At 40.0% G+C, this 19031-nt stretch overlaps 1 protein-coding gene across 3 annotated transcripts in view; it reads right to left on the minus strand.

The window, feature by feature from the left end:
• Window positions 1-19031, minus strand: part of NAALADL2 (N-acetylated alpha-linked acidic dipeptidase like 2) — a 503786-nt gene that overhangs the window by 15303 nt on the left and 469452 nt on the right. For all 3 annotated transcript variants that reach the window (XM_074591744.1, XM_074591745.1, XM_074591747.1), the window contains one exon: window positions 11370-11568. In XM_074591744.1, the coding sequence (XP_074447845.1) occupies window positions 11370-11568 (199 nt within the window). The remainder of the gene's footprint in view (window positions 1-11369; window positions 11569-19031) is intronic.

Below are 19031 nucleotides of genomic sequence, written 5' to 3' on the forward strand. Positions count from 1 at the left end.
CAAGACCACTTCCCGGCCTGACTTGCATCACCGGGGGCTTGCCTGATGGCCGAGGCTCTCGGCTGAACCTGACTGCCCCTCCCAGGCCTCCCCTGCTTGCATTGCTTGGGCGCTCGCCTGGCTGGAGCGGCCACTGCCCTGCTGGCCACGCTACCATGCTTGGCTGCCCATCCTTTAGGGAGCAGCCCGCTCCCACCACCCCCGACAACCTTCACCTAAAGAGGTGACCGCATCAGACTTGACTCTATAATAACCAGCCATCCGAACCGTACCTACAGACCCTCCCAACCTTAAACCTGTCCTGGTGATCGTTACAGATTCACCTACTACATCCCAATTTGCACGTACGAGCATTCGGAATCCTAAAGAGAAAGATCTATTAAAGAAATCAAGCTGAGTAAAGGTTGCTTGGGGAATTTTTTGCGACTAAAACTCAACATTCACAGCAAAAATTCACTTTCACTTTCTGCTCCCAAACATGTAAGAAAATTATTCTTTTGATAGTTGTTTCATTACTGTCAACAGTAATAAAAAGCTAGATGAACGCTAATCTTCATTTTCTGATAATAGGACATTGCTTTGTAATGGCTTGGAAAAGATTTCAAATGGGATACTGTATCTATGACAACCTGTAGCTAAACTTTTTCACTTTCGTTAAATAAACAGTAATTACTTCCTTTCTTCCCGTACTTTTTTATATTTTTGTGGCTTGTGATAGCAAAACAGCTTCTAGTAGAATATAAAATAATCATGAACGAATGAAAGCTGGAAGCTTGATTCAAGTTGCTAATCATAAGAGAACTGATGTTCTGGAACAGCCTCAAATAAGAATAACGGAGTAAGAAGTCTGACTAGTTTAAAGACTGAGTTTGGGTAAAATCAGGCTTCAATAAAATACCTCTTTTGCAAGGGCTGAACATCAACCTTGCACTCACAGTTTTTCCCCTGTTGGAAATTTGCTGAGTTTAGGAAATCTATTTCTTCTTGCTTTGGAGTAAGTACGATCAGTAAGTAAGAAGAACCAATTCTACAACTTCAACAGTGCAGAATACTTCACAGAACAGAAGCGGAATGAAAAAGAAAAATTAGGGTGCATTTGTTCTTCAGAAGTTGCAAGCGATTATTTATGACTGCTGAAGAGCAGTTCTCTAATTAATTAGGCATGATTTTCTCTAGGGTTTTATAGAAATTAATTAAGTGACTTTATCTAGAAATTCCTGAAGAAGCCACAAAACACACTATCAGACTCTGCCACAGACCGCTTGAACCCGACACGCAGCTGATGAGAGAATGGTATATACTCCACAGAAATGTAAACATTCCTGGAAAGTCCTTCAATATTTTTTCTGTAATTTCTTAGAACAAGGACTTGCATCTGTAAAGAGTGATGATGCATTAAACAAAATTAATATAACTGTATTTTAAAATGTTATTTGCTGGCAGCAACTGGTATGAAATACACTTTGTTAAACTTCAGATAATGTAGCTGTTGGTACCAAATGTAGGCACGGTGTTCTTTGATTTATGCTGCACTTGCTTTTCAAAGGAAAGAAACATATGCTTATGCTGAATAATTTGGAGGAAACTATTTTTCTTTTAAGGATGTCTCAGTCTGAAACGTACAAATTCAAAGCAGATGTGCTACTATTTCCAAGGACTTGAGGGAAGTGAATTAATAAAATTATTCCCAAATGGCTCACAGCTGATATTCTGAAGGCTTCATAGCGTTTTTTATCTAGAAATCATGTAAAACATCCGATTCCTAAGGAGGAATACAATTTCTAAACAAAGCTGCAAGCAGGGTCCCGTATTTGTGCAGTAAATTGGCTTGACCTTGATGTCCAGTTCCGATCCTGATTACGTTTATCATCGTAAGTAACTCCACACCGGGAGACGTGAGACCGTTATCACCACAGCCAAAATCAGAAAGGTCACTATCATAAGAGTTAACTATAGATAAAAAATTAATCATGTCATAATATGTTCTTTACAGAAATGCCTGAAGTTATATTTTTATTACCTTCAATGGCATGGATACACACAAAATTAACGGTTTTTTTATCCCATTTAAGGTAATTTTGTGTTAATGATCCCACCACCGAATTTCTAAGTCCTATTGCCTGGGTAATACCTCAGTGGGGGGAGTATTACATTTTTAACTAGTTTTCCAATGAATTCCACTTATTTTTGTACTATATTTGAGAAATGTTCCTGGCTAATATTTCAAACATACACGAGTGGTTCTTACCTGTCATGACCAAAAATGTGGAACCACATATTTCTCGGATCTAAAAAATGTTATCGACTCTACCGTTTATAAGAAAAATGAAATAATGTATAAAATATTAAGTTTCTGTCATACTTAATAAATTCAAAACCTAATGCTTTATATAACTTTCTGAGATCACAGGCTATTTTTCTCTGTAACCGAATGTTCTTGGCCTATTGAGCACAGACCTGAGTGAGATCTGCCAGGGAGGGAAACCAAATGGGAACTGTATCCTAACGGGAAGAGTTGCTAGGCATTGGAACGACAGCTCTGCACAGAGCCCACGGAATAGCCCTCAGTGAACGGATCTTTCCAGTTAGCACAACCACCACTGTGAAATGGGCTAAAACATCTAATAAGGCCACACATTCAAATAAATGTCATTATACAAAAAAACCAGGTCACGATCACGCACATTCACGGAAAGCACAAGGAATGTACGTCCTGGATGCACTCTTGTCTTAAGGGCCACGAATGCTGTGGTAAATTGCAATATGTGTAATAATATTTACTGTACCAAAAACATAACGGGTCTGATGCATACTAAGGACAGAACTCTCTAAGTGTACCAACCAATCTAATTAAAAGGATGGAAGAAAATTCATGAGAAGTACATAAAGGAAAAATAAATTAAGGTAGGTACACCCAGGTTTGCCATTCATATCAGGGAAGCGAGACAGCTAGTTTCCAGCCATGACATAATCCCTAGTTACAGTGGTTTTCTGCTTTTGCAGGTGTAATGAAAAGATTTTCATGTAAGCTTTAAAGTCAACCATAATTACATCCCTGCAGATGGCTAATTCAGTAGTATTTATGCAGCAAATGCTCTTTAAATAGTAAAAATTTACAAGACAACAAATACAGTCATTACCTCATGGTCATTACATGTACTGGTGATTGCAAAGGAAAACCCATTTGAAGTGCCACTCGGATCAGGTGTTTTGAGTTACATTCACTTCATCGCATCTTCTCTGTATTAAGAAAGGGTGTAATTCAGCATGATTATCAGTCATGAGAAAAATAATAACCGTAACAGGAATTTGTAAGAGCATTATCAAAGTAGCAATTGCTACCGATGTACACCAGGATAAACGTGCTGCTCCACACACGGATGAATGTTAAATAGTCAACAGCCCAGCGGATGAAATTCTACCTATCTGGCTGAAAGAATGAATAACCACAGCGCTGTTGAATCCCCCCCAGAGGGGCTGGGAGGACGAGGGCAGAACCCTTCCCAAAGTCGTCCAGTGCCAGAGAATGCTCATGCCACCAGAAAATTGTTCCTACAGGTCCATTATGCATTTAAACAGTCCCTACATTTTCCTAGTTATACTTGTTCTGGGGAGCTGCGCTGGTGGCAAAAGGTGTCCTGGGGAATGGTACTTGTGCTATTCGGAGTTACAGCTTGATTTCAACACTACATTATGTTGATCCACTGAATGAGCAGATTCATGACTGTGTCTTCTTCTTCCTGGTCCCTCAAATCCCATTTTGAATATCTGCACCATCGGAGTGAATAGGAAGTGACCTTAATTACGTCTGGCTTCTGGTAGCTGCTCAAGAGAGAAGAAAGTTCCATTTTTCCTCCCCCCATGCTACACTCCCACGTAGAAGTCGGGTACAATGTTTAAAAGGAATACCGTAAACAAAATACTTTCAGTCCACCTTATATCAAGGTTGTTACTCCAGAGACTGCTACTGACCCAGATGTATGAATTTGACTCAAATTATGATTTTAAACTGAACTAAGTGTGCCAAACACGCTATTGCATTTTTTTTGAAGACAGAGATATCTATGTAAGTGCTGTTGGAATCTAGTGTTCAGGATTTAATAGGAAATACTTCTTAGTTTGTACCAACCTGGTTATACTGACATCATTGCTTGTCGTGCCGTTAACTAACTGGTTTGTCTCTGGTTTTAGGATTCAAACAAAAAACCTGGCAGTTAAGAATTGCAATATGTTCTTATAAATTATTTTCTAATCAGGGGTGACCTGCAGAGATGACTCAGTCTATTCAGTTTTATGATAAAAACCACTTTCGACTATGCTGTAAAAACTCTGGCTACTGACTCATGATTGTCACCACTGATGAATCCCGGTCATCGGACACACGGCATGTATTCACAGGAGCATTTACACCAAGAACCTAATCCTTTCAGTCAACGTCCGCTACCAAAGACTGGGAGGAAAATGATCTTTCAAGTAAGCATTAACTAAAGATTTACTAAGCACACGCAGCATCTCAGATGTTGTGACAGTGCATAGCTGCCGCCCTCCACCTCTCTCACGCAACTGCTTTTTGCCTTCCCACATTCTTGGGGAAGAACATAAAACCATCCTTGGAATGTTTCCTGTGATTTTCTTCTCATTAGGAGTTCATGAAGTGAGCCCCAGTGAAGCGAGTCTTACTGAAACCGTGTCTCACTTCTTCTGTCCTGAATATTTGAGTTCGTCATCTCTAAGTTAGACTTACAAACTACAACTAGACTGCATAATCGCTGCAGTTTGAAGGAAGAAGGTAGAAGAAAACGGGAGGACATCTTAGGGGTAAAAAAAATACATTCAGGCAAATGTGTATCAGAGAGAAGGGAGCTGAACAAGAACTGCAGAGCCAAGAAACACCAGTGATGGATTAGAAAGTGAAACAAGCGATACCACGAATTGTAACTCCATTTATAAGATGTGGAACAGTTCCAGAAGAAAGAGATGCAAATTTTGAAAGACACAGGATACTAGGGTGAAAAGTCAAATGGCAAATCACTGCTGTACAGTAAGAATAAAATTCATTTATTCTGACTGAACGGCAAAATCTGAGGTACGTTATTCTAAATCCAGTCCACAATACTTTCCTTCTCCCCCAATATCATTCCAGTATTGTATTTACAAATTGCATATGGCAGATAACATGAGACAGAACATTATCTACTACTGTCAGCGCAACACGAATCATTGCAGTATCTCCCACACTACAGATCATCAGCACCATCCCAAATCACTCTCTCCTCCACATTACATGATGCAGAAAAATACGTACTCCGTGTGTTTGGTTCAGGTCAGTCAAAAAGATCTCAAACATTACCACAAAGTATACTGGAATATTTTCTACTCGAAAGTTCAAAATGAAAAAACTGATCTGCAAAGAGTCTGTGCAACGAGCCAGAATTACTGTCTTCTGTAGAAACTCTTGGCTAGATTTTTTTTTTTTTTAACATGACATTGCACTACATAGTTACCCATGTCACTGTTTAAGATTAGTGGGATATTTGCATCGTTAACGTTTGTCCTCTGTAAATCCAATGAGCAGCTTGCTTACACATAGGGATTCAATAAGGACTTTAATTTTCCTACTAATTGTATCTCTAGAAACTGGAGTCATAGGGCATGTGAATTTTGACACCTGAGAATCCGCTGCAGTTTATCAGTCAAACAGAAATAAATGCAGTAGACTCCGTACGCCTGTCAGCAACGTATATAACACATCGCCATGCGAAAGGGAAACGTTTGTCCCAGTGAACAACAAACACTTGAGCGGCATGAGATTAGCAGTGACGCAAATTATCTTTTTGTGTGGCGCTAAAAGCATCTTTTGATTGTTCCGTCATTTCATTATGTCAAATTCAGGCTGCATAATATATCACTGCCTACAGAGAGTATTTTATTCAGTGCATTTTAACGTACTGAGCTGTTGTGATTTTTTAGCCCAAAGAAGTGTTAATGTCACACCTGGGTATCCATGATAAAAAGAAGCAAAAGGAAGAAGTTTAACTTGCACAAATGAGCAATAAAAACTGCTGGAGGTCTTTCTTGAAAACACAGATTGTTTTCAAAATCCTTACTTTTCACCTACTTATTACTGAATTCACTCAATTACATCTGCTAAACGTAGCCCAATGGCCCCTGCAACAATTCCCTAACTAGCGGTGACAGATGCATACTGCCTTAACGGGCAGGGGAAACTCGGCAAGCTAAGATGAAACTCAAATGAAAGATTTTACACAAGTTGACTTTGATTTTTTTAAAAAATTGTTAAAAGAACTGTCAGTCAGGACATAAGTGACCCTTAAGCAATGGTTTATTAAGAATAAAACCCACCTAACTGAAGTGGAAATGACAGCCTGAGCCCTTGTGTGCCTTTTTTTTTTTTTGGACTTTTAAAGACCAAAGACAACAAAACTCTGTATTTAGTGACTCCTTTAGATTTGGAAATCTCGGTGGAAGCATCACAGGATGTTCTAGGAAACCCTGCATCCTTTCTACTGGATCCATCGAGTATCAACAGCATCCATCAAATACGAATATCAGGTTGAGTTCTAGGCATGGACCCGACAAAACAAAACACTTTCAGAAAGAGAAGACATCTTATTTCACTGAGTGTCCTCTGCCTGATACTCCATAACGTTTTCTTGATTATCTCATTTCTTTGCAACGTTATTATTCATTGTTCCCATGCTATTGAAGCGCTACGCCTTTCAACACAAAGACACAAGCTCCCTGTGTGAATACCTAAGGGGCGGCCACATGCACTCGACAGACAGGTTAGGCTGACAGGTTGTCAGAGGCTGTGGTGATCAGCAAATATAAGAAATAAAACATACAAAGAACAGTAGGAATGGTCTTAGTCTAGGCAAACTAAGAGTCGAGCTCCATATTTATAAACACCAGGAAGACACACGCTGTCTTGTTATCCATGATACTGGCGGTGCCAGTGTTTGGGTGGGTATTTTTGTAGGGTGAAAAGCATGCGAAAGCATGACACTAGACTTCTAGAATCTAAGAGTTTGAAAAATTAGCTGATGCACAAAAGACAAAGATGTTCAGGAAAGAGACAGAGAGGAGACTCATCACGCAGCATGGATGCGTTTGCCTGATTACCTAACTTACAAACATTAATTTACAGAAATTAATTGTATTCCCTCTCAGAAGCCACGTCGAGATTTGGTTAATCAGTGTCAGGACAGGTGTCAGCGAGTACTTCCTCGACCTTATCAGACAAGTTGCTTTCACTGTAGGGAAACTGCCCCAGGTCTTTGCTTCGATCCATGTTTATTTATGGCTGAAGCACCCTTTGTTTAGAATACGGAGATAAAGCATCTTCTTCTGTCCCCAGCAGGCGACTACATGGGCTTTACTGAATGCTGATGAGGGTAAGAATTTGAGATCTTCTTGCTACGTATCAGCATTTATAGAATCATCTCTCTGCTGAGGCTGACCACCTCATTGAGAGGACAATATGCCCGAGATAATCTTTTTTATTTTTTCCTGTCTACGCACAGTGCCTGAAGTACCAGGACCTCTGTGCTTACCTTGGCTTCACGCATGCCACTGCAGTGTAATCTATGGTTATTAGTACTAGTATCAAAATACGAGCATCAGAAAATCTAGGGAAATGTTCAGCACAAGTATACACTGTAGGAGTGGAAAGCAAGAAACAGCCCCATTATTCCATTAAAATAATGACAAAATATAAATCACAAAATTACCAATATTATGATTATTTTATGCGAAGTGAAGGCAGATAAGCAAAAGATACCAGTAGCTATCCTATTTTGTTCCCGAACATTTATTTTGGAAATATTAAGTCTACCTGGGGTTATACCATTGGGAATCACAGAAATTCTTCAGGTACAATAAAACTCTGAGATTGTGTCCTAACCCCAAATCAAGCCTCCGGGTAACCTTTGCAAAGCAGGATAACGTTTCTCAACCTATTATTTTTCACTCTGCCTAAATTTTTGGATAAGACTAAAATACCCCGACGAAAGCTGTATTTGTATCTTTCCAGCTCAGCTGGAAATAGAATATGACGGGGAAAGTACGCTGTTGTCAAATTTTCACTTCAATGTCATGAAGTTGAGGCAAGAAGATGATCATCCAAACGACAGTGTTTACTTCCACTGTATTGAACAACCTGCCAATGTCGATCATCGTTACTTAAATTTAGACCGGATATCCTAATATAACTATCAAAAATTAAAGTAATTTGAATTCTGTTAGTAACTTTGGATAATTTGATTGCTCGTTATAGCAATTGTGCCCAAATATTGCCCTACGACATTGACTGGAATGAGGTATCTGTATTTTTAAGTACATATATACAGTAAGAGACTACGGCCATGGCAATGAGCGTACAAACCACAGAAAAAAATATCCAGAAAAGATGTATTCGTTCCCCTGCAGCGGTCAAACACAAGCAGGTTGTAACCACATCCTGCAATAACGCAAAAAAATCCCCCTTTCTTTTGAATTCAAGTTCTAGAAGAGAAAACATAGGATAGATCCGGAGAGCTGTGAATTAGGACAAACACAAGCCTAAAAATGATGCCTAAACTTCAGCAAATTTGTCAAGTCCTTTGATTGAGGTTGAGAATACGAGTCCAAATGGGTATACAGGAAGCAATCATTTTTTCATGAAGAATACGTGCTTTACTGTGCACACAAATTCTTCCTTCAGAAGGCTGTAAATTACGGTATTTATGGAATCTTAATGATCTAAACACAGTTGGAGCCTGAAGGTCAAGGCTGCAAACTGCATCCTAAATTTCTGTTTACAGATGAAGCACAGTATTTATTGCGGCACTGCTTGCGCTGCTATAGTTAAAGGGCTGCCAGCATTTCCATTATAAACCACTATTTCAGGGGTTTATAACTTGCCCATCAATCTTCTGACTGGGATGAAACATGGCATACAAGGTCCTGGCTGTGAGACTGATTTTTTTGTTTGTTTTCTTTACCAAATTGCAAAAAGAAAAGCTTAAAGTTCTAAAAGCAAAAAAAAGTATACCAGGATTTTCAAGTACTTCTAGTGTTCCTGTGATACCGTTACAGCTGCAGAACACAAAACAGAGTCCTATAACTGCGTCAATTAATAGAGGGACTTTCAATCCCTAAAAAGTGCAAACCAATCCAAATAAAGACATATCGTTAGAGGCTTTTTTTGAAAAGGAACTGTACTGCAGGTTTTTAGCGGCAGGGAAGGAAATGAGAAATCTATCGCTGTCCTCAAGTCTATTTGTATTAAAGGTAAATCTAGACTACAGTTACACACCTCGGCACAGTACAAAGAATGCATTCTTTTTAAATAAGTATCCAAATGATGATACACAAGGTGTACTTTACTGTTACATACTCCAGGCGATGTTAGGTAAAATAGTTCAGAAGAAAGTCAAATCCAAAGTTTGCCCACAAACTCTGAAGTAACCTTATCGTCTACTGTTAAATCTTGTATTAAAATTAATGAAATCAAGAGGGAGAAAATGACAAAATTTTTACTTTCACACTATCTACTTTGCCAGTGTGAAAAGCGCACTCTGGGCCGAAGTACTGCTGGGAGCAGGAAGGTGAAAAATGTAATTCACATTATACCTGCATATCTAGCAATTACATCCTGATGACTAACAAAAGTAATATTGCCAGCATTGCAAGAATTTAAATATTGGAGACCTCAAAAACCCCTCTTACCGGAATCCTAAGGTTTGTTATAATTTGTTTTTACAAATAAAGAACGGGGCCAGATTCAACGACGTGCTCCTGCGATGCAACACAGATTACATTATATTAAGTAGTTTTATGGCTCCTTTGCAACACCACACCAACTCAGACAAAAAGAGACAACAGTGCTAAACCTGGAATATTAAGACATTATTTAATCACATTTTGGTTTATTTCTTTATATTATAAATCCAGTCACAGCAGGAATGAAGTCAATTAGTCCCTCCTCAAATATCACTACTATATTTTCTTTATTATAGCTGTCAGGATTTTATTCATGAACACCGTTGAGTTCACCACAACTAACTTTTTTTTTTGTTTTGTTAAAAGATGACTGCATTTGGTTTATGCCATTCCTAATACTTGGAAGAACCTCTTCCTCCTGATGCTGTAGCTTTCTGCTTTTCTTCCAAATTCTGCCCGTGCCATCTGTCTATTTTGTGCCTGTTTGAAACAATCACTTGCACAAGACATTTGACAATTTTTCCCACCAACTGCAATGAAATACTCATTTAGTAGTTCTGGTTGCAAGTACATTTATATTCCCAACTAGCAGAGATGCCTCATTCACTGCCGTGTCCTGGCCCTGTCTGTCTCCTGTGTATGCACGCGTGTCAGTTCGCTTCGGAGCTCTTTTTGAGTATGCCAACCAGTTTCCCCTGAAGTAAAACCTGGGTACGGCTTTAGGGACATTTTTCCTTTAGGAAGGCTCCTAATGGGCAGTATGGATGAGCCCTTGGCTTCAGCCACAGAGTCCTTCAAACTCATCCCAGTAAGCCTGGTGAAGTCAAACAACCCGCATACGCCGAGGGCACTGAGAACACACCCTTGGGGCCAAGCTATGAAACACCACGTTGATGGGCTGCAACACAGCGCCTCGGACAGCTCGTACTGAGGCACTTGCACATACTGTATTACTGCTGAACAGCCAGAGGGCCAGGCCGGCCAATTCTTGCTTTGCTAACTTTTTTAAAGCTACCGATTGCCCTAAGTTTTTTTTTTGTAGAGGAATTTATGGTGAGAGATACAGACCTGTAGACTTCTTTCTTAGAAAGTGAAAAATGGAATGATGACGGCACCTTAAAGTCAACCTGGGTAGTGCAGCTGAGTACATATTGGAGAACAACTGTAACCAGAGACAAGACGTTATGAATGGTGACGGACCGAGGCCCTCTCATTCACTCCACTGTACTGCCTATGACTGGTTGAAATGTGCCCAAGAACACTACTATATAATTAAATATGTTAAATAATGCTACACTGTATCTTGTATAATTCTGAATCTTCAATGAACTGTAAAAAGTTTTAAATAAAACATAGGTGGAGCTTGTCAAACAGTATCAGACTTCAAAGTATTTTCTTCTTCTGAAAGCTTACTGCACCGTCTAACAGCAGTCTCTGTCGTGCTGCCTGAGCTGCCGTCACACCGTACGTCTTGTCTGCAGTGATGTCATGGCAGAGACGCTACAGGGCTGCATTCTAATGACCTCTTGTATTGTAATGAATTAGTGTTTTCTGCAGTTTTGAGACAGGTTTTTTGGCAGTTTTGAAAACCAAGCGGCGCGAGATTACCATTTAGACTCAAATGAAGGAGGTGTTGAGCACCATACCTGTAAAGTCCTGGAGGAGCTCGATGAACCAGGAAGCTTTTCTCCAAGTTCTGCAGCACATCATTGAGCATCCTGACTCTGACAGGAGCGCGCTCCCTGGGGTCGTTAGCTGGGCGCATCTCATCAGACTGGAACAATTCTGCAGTGTCCCTCAGACGTGATGCCACCGCAAGCAACTGAGGAATGACTACTTCATCACCTAGGAACAGTAAGAGCAAGACAGTTGCCAATGATTCAGAGAACATCGCTTATTACTCTTGCTTACAAGCCAAAATTAATAGTCCAATTAAAACCCGAGCCTCTTTTCCCTTGTGAGAATTATGTTATGAATCAAGGGAAGCCACAGATCATTGCGCATAAGCTCTGATCTTTTTTTCAAAGAAGATCAATTTGGGCTGTGATATTTTAAGATCTAATAAGGTATGAGGAATGGTTTTGGGGTAGAGCTTGAAATCTACCATTGGAAAAACAGGCATGCAGGAAGCGATGGTTATAAATCAAGAACACTAACATTTCCTTCCGAGACAGCATTTATTCAATGCCATTTGATGGTCCTGCTTTCAAATTTGAAAGCTTGTGCTTGGATTCCGTAATGACTGCTGTATAGAAAATCATAATATGCAGAGTTTAATTGAATTTTGTTCAACATTTTAGAATCCTAGAGGTTAACAACACTTGCAGAGGAGATGTGAAATTGTGTCCTTGAGTCAGCTAACACTTTAACTGATATCCAAATGTATATTCTAATCCAGTCAGTATTTCCCAAACTTTTTTAAACTTGGAGTGTTAACTGTTATGTTGTTTGTAATCCTACACAGACACCAAAAGAATAAATGTCCGCAGCACTTTTGGGCACACCATGATTTTGGTATTTCCCTGTTTGTAGTCCAGAAAGAAGACGGTGAGAGGTGAACTGGAGCGCTGTGAGTGCGCAGACTATTCCCACCAGCAGAGCAGGTGAAGAACGTGCCCGCCTTCCCCAGCGCGTGCATAGACTGCGTTCGTTTTCACAAGCACACGGAGAGAGAGAGCAGAGTCTGAACCTGAGATCAAGTCAAAAGTAACACCAGTCAGCAAAAACATTTCCAGGATGCAGAAATGATCTTTAAGGCCGAGTTTCACTTTCCCTATTAAGGACAAGAAAATCAACTATCCTTAGATCTCTCAAATGATGATTTAATCAAAACAAACTGTCCAGCTTCAGAAGCTGCCTCACCTTTAGTTGAATGTACAAACCCCAGTGAGTTCCGTATCGTAGTAACTGAGGTGATTAATCCAACAAAGTGGTTCGAGATACAAGTTAAAGGAATACTAAAGTTCCTTGTCTAATAGATATACGGAGAGATCAGAAATAGTAAATGAAGAACATCAACCCATTCCTCGAACTATTTATGGCTGGAGTCTGAAAGGTGAGCATATAACAGGAAGGGAAAAGCAAACAGGTACAACTAAGAAATTCAAGGAAATGCCTGAACATGACACATTCTCCCCCTCGGATGGAAAAAGGGATTTGCTATTGGATACATTTCAGCAAAGGGAAAGGAGTTCATAGATCCCCGTGCGCTCCTGTCATGCAGCTGACTAACACATTCCGATCCAGCAAAACATGAAATGATCCAAAACACACGGAGAGACAGATGCTGGTGTGAGAGAAACTGACAGATTTCCTGAGCTATCAAGATGAATTTCAACAATGAACAGAAGCTCCCCGTGGGAACAGGAGTGAGAGAATATGGTTTATGTCTGTCCTGGTTTGGGACAAGTTTGCCCAAGTACGCACTGTGCATACCTTCCCCCAGGACTTGGGTCAGCACGGAAAGGTTTAAATTCACCCTGTTAGAAAGAATCCTTTGGTTTCAGCAAAGTACTTCATATTCCAAGTAACATACAACATTTGTAATTTTTATTCTGAATATTACACAACCAATGGTAAGTGTCAGCTGTGCCTTTTCAATAGGGGAGGTGAGACAAAGGGAAAATGCATCATTCTGTACTTGGAAACGAAGGCAACCAGACCCTCCTTTTAAACACAAAAAGCCTGTAAATGCTCCCATTCCTTCTCCGCAGCATTTTGCCCCTAAAACAACTACATTTTACTTTACAGTCATGAGTGAAAAACAGTGTTTATACCACACTCTAAAGCGGCACTCATCACAAAACAAACACCCAGGCCCTGTTTGCATTCTTCAGTACAAACCCTGGAAGTGTCTACGGCTGGTGTCACCACAGAGGACTAAGGACACAGCTTTGAGGCATCAGTAGTTGTTACCACAACACACGGAACGTCAGTGCCAAGGGAGAACGTGATTTATGCTTTTCTCAAGTTGAGAAGCTGGCAGTGGAAGGGCAAATGACTCTTTAAGGAAAGGATGCATTGACTAATAATGTCTTAAATACCTTGTGATGCTCTACAGAGAAAATAAAAAAAAACAAACAAAAAACCACAACACCTGCAGGTATTACTTCACTCAAGAGAAAACAAACCACCTCATTTATATTTTGTATTCTTTGTCCTTTTGTCTCCAGTATGAATCACGATGAATCATCTAAGCTAGTTGTTTAGTTGTTAAATAAATAAAATTGCAAGTACGAGAAAGCGACTCGAGTATGTACACTCTTGATCAGAGAATTCTACTGCTGAATTTCATTACACTTGCTAGATGTATCCGGATTTTATTCAGAAACAGGTTACACCAAATAGATATTTATTTTTACAGCCATTGAATACAATAGCCTTTCCCTGTGTAACTGATTGCTCTTATGAAAAGCACTGCTAGAGGTTTAACATTTTAAAATTGTGTTTGCGCCCTCTGGTACGAATGTACTTGCCTACGAGTGCCCACGGGAGAACGAACACAGACAAACCAGTGGTTCAAAGCACGACGCTTCCTCTCCATGCGTGCAAACATGTGTTTGCATGTAAGCGAGAGGGGAAATTGCTTCAGGTTTTGATTAGCGTGCACGTTCAGGATCAGCCATAGTGTCTTGTTGGATGCACTGGGAAGATGTTTCACGCTGTGCAAAATTGGATGATCAGGCCTAGCAGTGGAAAATCTGAATGGGAAAGCTTTGCAGAAAGTACCCTCAAGGGGGTAGAAACACAAATCCACGGACATCCGGAGTGCAAAGAAGATGTTGCCATCAGCTTCAGTTTTGCTACCATGGCTTTTACTGCCCAAGAAAACTAATCCGGTGTTGCTACAAGTGTCTTTGAAAAGAGGCGATCATTAAAAAGGCATGTTGTGACATAATATTAAGCATGTCAATACAGAGGAAGTTATCAAGGACTTCGTACAGAGCTGCTGAAACATATATGGCCTGCTGATAGGGAAGAGATGCTCATCCTTTCCCTTCAGTACCAAACGCTTTCCCATGGAAAATGCATTTTTCCATGATTTTTTTTTTAAAGGCTGATGAAAGGTTTGCCAATACTAATATATAATGTCCTTGGAAAGGATACTGAAGACAAGATATCAGCATCTCATGGCAAAGAAGGTATTTCTATCACATATACAGGTAACTCTTGCGTTTTTCACCTCTGTAGCAGTCAAGAATAATGGGTGGGAACAGTAAAGAAGGAAACTTTCTGAACGTTACAGACAGATGGAGAAAGTAAGCCTGAAAAGCACCCTAAATGATCAGGGAAATAGGGTCAAGCAGGTAAAATGATGCCAAGCTGAAGACTAGCAGATAGCTGTAGGCAATGAGTATGCAGCCATCAAGTAAATGACAGCGATATGTTTCTGTATTGATTTTTCTAAGGACTGAGAGTTTAGACTGATGTTTTGAAACGTATGGGTTGAGCCAGGGCTGTGGAAAGTCATGCAGACTTTCCTGGAAATGGCTTATCATAAAACAGATTATTTTTAAACTTCTGCTAGCACTGCCTACTATTATCACCCCAAACACTTCAGCTGCTGTAACATCTGTAAAACATCCGTTCTGGGGAGAAGAAAGGGCTTAACTGATAGGAAGCAACACACAACTGACACTGCGTGGCCAAAGAGCTTTAAATCTCAGCCCTTGCCCTTCCATACAGGGAAAACTAGAAAATCTTACAATAATTTACTTGCAATAATAAAACAATATCGGCTTCTCCAGCCAGCAGCAACCGAGTGAGAGACACGGCTAGCGTCAGACCTGGTTGCCTTTATTTCTGTAAACTGTGTGAGTGAACTTGTTATTGCTGAGTCAGTCAGGTGCAAAGGTACAGAAAGATTTTTGATCCTAATGAGACACTTTAACACCTCCAGCATCAATCCCTGCAGCTTGCTGTAAAATATACTAAATTCCAAAGAGGCTCAAATACAGCGCAAGGTACGCTACAAGGAACAAGTCCAGACTGCACAGGGCTAAGAGCATTCAGCAGATGATACAAATATGTTTTGAATAAAAATGCTTATATACATTCAAAATACTTATGTACAAATGCTTACATATTTGCACTTGCATATACATACAAAATACTTCGACAGAAGTGCTTAAAAGAACCATTTGTGTTATTCGCACACCAGATTTGACATCCTGTCTGGGCCCTACCTCAAAAGATGAATTGGGTTTTCATAGCATGCCAGGCATAGTGTATTTGATTCAAGTTGCAGTGGCTCTTGATTTTAAACGTCTGAAAGGCAGGAACACCTCACAACTGCAATGTGTAGTTAATGGGAGCATTTTAAACTGTCACCTGTTCATGAATTTCTCTAAAATATCAAATCTGTGATCAGACAGATAACAGCCTGAATAGCCACAGGGACCTGCATTTCAGTCTTGGAACCCATCGCGTATCATTTATGGCCACGAGGTTTCCTGTTAAACGTCAGACCATCCGCAGATGCACGAAAAGAAATGCTTCCCCAGTCACAACCCTTCCTTTCAGGTAAAGCCAAAAGCAGTAGCTTGTTGCCAAGAGTTCTGGTGTGTGCAAGTGCAGAGAACACATGTCACTTAACAGCCATTTCCCCATCTTTGAGGAACAGGCCTCGAGCCATAGGTAAACACACTGGGGATGACACTGCCCCGTAACCTGCCATCCAGCCTATCCCGAATCTAAGAAATGGTTTATAAAGTGCTGAGTAACACCCTAGTGAGTTTAACAGAGCTAACGGTACAGACTCCCACCACATCACGGAATTAAATCCTTCGGAAACATAAATAAATGCAGTATTAACAAATATTAACACACAAACCCCCTTTTGTGAGGGCATCCAGGAGACTGCAAAATTGTGACTTAAGTATTTACACACAGGATTTAACTTCAAGACCATGAGAAAGTCCAAGGGGCAATCAAATGTGTGTTTAAGTGATCAGCTGAACCAGATCCCAGAGGCACAAAATTAAGCCTAATGAATCTTCTAGCATGTTGTGTGGATTTCCCTTCACCTTTTCTACAGTTTGCGTCAAGTTGGAGAATGAAATCGTTTACTAAAGCAACACAACTTGGAACTGGAAATCTCAGGCAACATAAAACCTTTTGAAGAATGAAGAAATCCATGAGCCGTGTTAAAAAGTACAACTTCTCCTTTAAGTTAACAGAAAAAAGATCATTGTCTAATTGGATTCCAAAATGAAAATAAACTGTTACTTGACACAAGTCAGAGACAGACGAGACATGAAAGTCATGAGAAAAGGCATTAAACAAAACTCCGAAGTCAACAGCTGGAAGAAAATTTACCCTGCTGGCCCTACAGCCGAGTAACTAATTTTCCTTCCCCTGAACTGGTTGAGATAAATGATCTAACTGAAGTTAGAGAAAAAAATTCAGTTTAAATCAACATTTCCTGTTAGTCAAAATAAAGAAAAAAGGAAGAACAATAGCAGATATCTCATGTTCAGCTGAAGGGATACCAGCTGAGTCGCGCTTTTTGTTTGATGATCGTTCCCTGCCGTGTTTAGGCTGAACTAAACCAACGTTTATCTGGCACAACAGAGCTAAAATTACTTGTCTTTTTGGATGCTCACTGATTCCAGACCAATGGCAGCCTACTGGCTCCTCGGTCTTGACAATGATGGATGGCAAAGATTAAAGAAAAGGTATCATACTTCTGTGAACGTGTATTACAGAAAAGTGATACTTTGTACTGTGGGGAGTGAATGAAATGCAGGGGCGACACCACAAGACTGCAAAAAATCTTTAGGTTTGGGATAAGATCTCACATTCTGCTAAACTATATGGAAAGTTTAGGTGTGATTTTATAGAACTCACTTCTTTATTTATTAGATCAACTTGAGAGTTCCATAAATATATAAATAGGAAAATTAGTTTTGAAAGGCGTTAGCACACTACAGGTAATCTGGATCAGAGACATAATTGGAGATGAGGAAATAACAACATGGTTTTACTTATCTCACATTTTTCCACTGTGAGGTCCTAACAAAACCATGTTTTGGAGCAGTTTTTCAAATTTCACGGGTGTTCTTGTCAGGGACGTACCTTTTACCATTAAGTTCACTGAATTCTGACCGGAATACCAACTGAAAGATCTCAGTCTGTACACATTCAAGGAATTATCTTAGAGTTTAGCAGCTAAATAATCAAAAGATGTAATCCAAGGTCGAAGCTTCTTATGTGCTCTCCGCATCCAGACTGCGTTCACCTAGTCACTTAGAAAAGGAAGTAGAGTTGCATCTCATTTGAATACGCTAAGATATGAGGAAACTGTAAGGGAAAAGGGACAGAATGGGAGGAGGAAGACAGATGACACTAAGGAGAAAGCTGATATGGATGGGTGGCACTGGGCAGTGTTAGAACCTAGACTTCCTCTGCCTCCTTATCCCTCAGGAACGGTGCTAAGACAGATTCTTTTCATAATTGATAAGTGTCCTGGTTTGAGGACACAAACCACGACAGTAAAAGGTTTATTGTTCTTTTGTAGTCTAGATAGTAGCAGAGAACATCTCAGTAACATACAATGGGTTTAGTTCCTTATAACATCTCAAAAAAAAAAAAAAAAAAAAAAAAGGAACACCCCCCAGAAGCAAAGGGAATGCACAACCGCACCCTTTAACTGTGTTATCTTAAACAGCTCAAGCCAAGGGCTATTGGCTTAACTGGGTTCTGTTGTCAACAGGGGACTACAGAATACTGCTTCTTTATCAAGGCCTAAAAGGCCACAAGACAATAGAAAGAGCCAGAAATGAGAAGGCAACGCAGGAATATTACTAATGGCTCCACAATCTTGATGGAGCGGTCTCCTATCACGGCATTCATCCTACACCTGGCAAACAGTGGCAAATCCAGACTCTATGAGAATTAGATCTGCATTTTAGCCGAGTTACCAGTCACTGCTGTTTACCTTCCGACCGGGAACATTCTTGTCCGTCTCCCTAATCCCAGCCCATTGTCCCAAACACACCAAGATCAAACACAGAGCTTCCAGGGTCTCAGTGCTTAATTGACTCAAACAACACGTATGGTAAGTTATCGTGCTTTGTCATGCCTGAAAAAGGAGAAAAGTTAGCATGCTCTGCCAACGAGGCGAGTTAGTGGAATAACCAAACAAGGAAGATGACTGTGAAAATTAAGGAGCCAAATGGCAACGGGATTAGAAGCTTTCTCTTGCTTGTACTGAACAAAGCCTTGAAGGGAATTACAATCAAGTTCAGTCACAGAGATTGTTATCTTTGATTGTAATTATGAGATTTTAATACTAATTATTGCTTAAC

The sequence above is a fragment of the Larus michahellis genome, chromosome 6 (assembly GCF_964199755.1).
Source record: "Larus michahellis chromosome 6, bLarMic1.1, whole genome shotgun sequence".
NCBI lineage: Eukaryota > Metazoa > Chordata > Aves > Charadriiformes > Laridae > Larus > Larus michahellis.